This window comes from Nematolebias whitei, chromosome 23 (assembly GCF_014905685.2).
Source record: "Nematolebias whitei isolate Nwh7 chromosome 23, NemWhi1, whole genome shotgun sequence".
NCBI classification, from domain to species: Eukaryota; Metazoa; Chordata; class Actinopteri; order Cyprinodontiformes; family Rivulidae; genus Nematolebias; species Nematolebias whitei.
In genome coordinates, this window is record NC_056520.1 from 14,041,694 (window position 1) to 14,043,815 (window position 2,122).

General features: G+C 45.7%; 1 protein-coding gene across 1 annotated transcript; it reads right to left on the reverse strand.

Annotated features, from left to right (window-relative positions):
- Positions 1-430: 430 nt before the first annotated feature.
- Positions 431-1,498, reverse strand: LOC119429070 (insulin-like growth factor-binding protein complex acid labile subunit). Its single transcript, XM_037696787.1, has one exon. The coding sequence runs from the start codon at positions 1,496-1,498 to the stop codon at positions 431-433; it is 1,068 nt and encodes a 355-aa protein (XP_037552715.1).
- Positions 1,499-2,122: the final 624 nt, after the last annotated feature.

The window sequence follows — 2,122 nt, forward strand, 5'->3', positions numbered from 1 at the left end:
ATATATATATGTATATATATATACATATATAGGTGTTTATATGTTCATCGATGTGATTACGAAATCAAAATGTATATATATATACACACACACACAATTGCCTTGGCTTGTACTGACGTGGTTCATGTTCAAACAGTAAATATAACAATATATTGATTGGGTGGGTTTTTGTGTGATGCGGTGGTTTTTAACAGATTTTTGGGCTGGAAAACCTCGACTCTATCTGGCAACACTGCATTTGAAGTCAGCATAATCTGTTTCGTGGCATCTTTTTAAGTAAAGCTTGTTTATGTACGAGTTAGAATAGGTTCTCAGGATCAGATGTGAATCCTTGTAAAGCTTCTGTTTTATAAAAAAAAAAGTGAAGCTCCGGCTAAATGAAGCGGCCATGTTGGTGCAAACGTCTGAACAGCGAGAAGAAAACGACGTTTCAGAAGTCTGACACGTCTGAAAATTCCCCCTGCTGCGTCCAGTGCAACCCCTTCCTCCTCTTCTTCTTCTTCCTCTCTCCCATCAACATGGTGGCCAGCACAGTGATCACCACGGTGATGGTGATGATGAGCACGGTGACCGTTTCGGCGATGCACAGCTCGCTGTCCACGTCCGTCAGCAGGTGCTCACGGAGGACGGGCGGCTCCATGCACGTCAGGTTGGAGTAGTCGTCAAGGAAGAGCCTCTGGATGCTCCGCAGCTTTCGGAAGACTCTGTGCAGCTCGCAGTCGCAGTTCCAGGGGTTCCCCTGCAGCAGAATGTGGGTGCTGTAGGTGTGGATGCTCAGGAAGGTCTTGAAGCTGACCGTGGACAGACGGTTGTCGGCTAAGTTCAGTAACGTCATGCTGGTGAGAGGACTGAACACCACCATCTCTATCTTGCTGATCTGATTCCCAGCCAGGCTGAGGATCTCAAGGGAGCGCAGCATGGAGAAGGTGCCGCCCCTCAGAGAAGCCAGCTGGTTGTTGCGCAGGTGGAGCTGCCGCAGGCTGCTCATGGTGGAGAACGACCTCATCTGGATGCTCTGGACGCGGTTGTTGGTGAGGTTTAACCTCTGCAGGCCATCCAGGTGGAAGAAGCTGCGGCTGTCCAGGCTGCTCAACTGGTTGTGGGACAGCTGCAGCTCCCGCAGAAAGGCCAGGCCGACGGAGAACCCCTCCGTCAGGGAGGAGATCCTGTTCCAGCTCAGGTCTAGCTTCTGCAGGAACTCCAGCTGAGCGAAGCAGCCGTCCTCCATCACGCTGATGTTGTTGTTCTGCAGCAGCAGCACTCTCAGCTTGCGGTTCGCGCTGAATATGTTCTTGGGGACGACGGAGATGAGGTTGCCGGAGAAGTCCAGGAGCTCGGTGGAGGTGGGGACTCTGCCGGGAAGCTGGGTGAGGTCCAGCCGGGAGCAGATGGTGAACTTGTAGTCTCTTGGACAGTCACAGCCTAGCTTCCACAGGGTGCAGTTAGACCTGGGGGACGCCTCCGTCACCAGCAGGAGGACAAACACCAACTGCTTCATGGCTTCAAACAGCTTTCTGAAACAACAGGAGACACTCTGTTTAAAATATCTGATTTAATCATTTTTACAAAACGTCTTACACTCAAGTCTGAACGTCCAACGGCAAAGATTTATTTTACAGCTCAAACAACTTGTCCAAACCAAAAACTCTTATCTGTTTTTAATTTACTTTAAAAACTAGAGGAGTTGCATTTCTTGCAAAAATGCTGAAATTAGCTTAAAACATGCTGAAATGTAGCTGAAATGGAAGAACAAGTCTAAGTTAGCAGAAAAAAGTAGAAAGAACACATAATTCTTGAATTTGGTTTGAATATGCAGAAAAGAGCATACAATTTTGTAAATTAGCTAAAAAAAAAAAAAATTAAAAAGCTGAAATTTGCAAGAAATAGCTGAAAAGTAGAGTTGCATTTGGGTCTAAAAAATTCCGGCCGGGCCCAAACCCATATCATTTTTTCAGAGCTTGACCAGAAACTGATCAATTAACTGTAATTACAGACCTGAACCCGAAAAAAAAAAATTAACTACGCTTAATTGCTTTTGTAAGTAAATCGGTTTGGCATGATATAGTTTAAAAAAATGTATTTCAAAGAAAAGAAGATATAAGAGTTCTTGTTTATTAACAAG

Coding starts and splice junctions, on each gene's coding strand:
- LOC119429070 (XM_037696787.1), bottom strand. CDS start 1,498: ATGAAGCAGTTGGTGTTTGTCCTCCTGCTGGTGACGGAGGCGTCCCCC.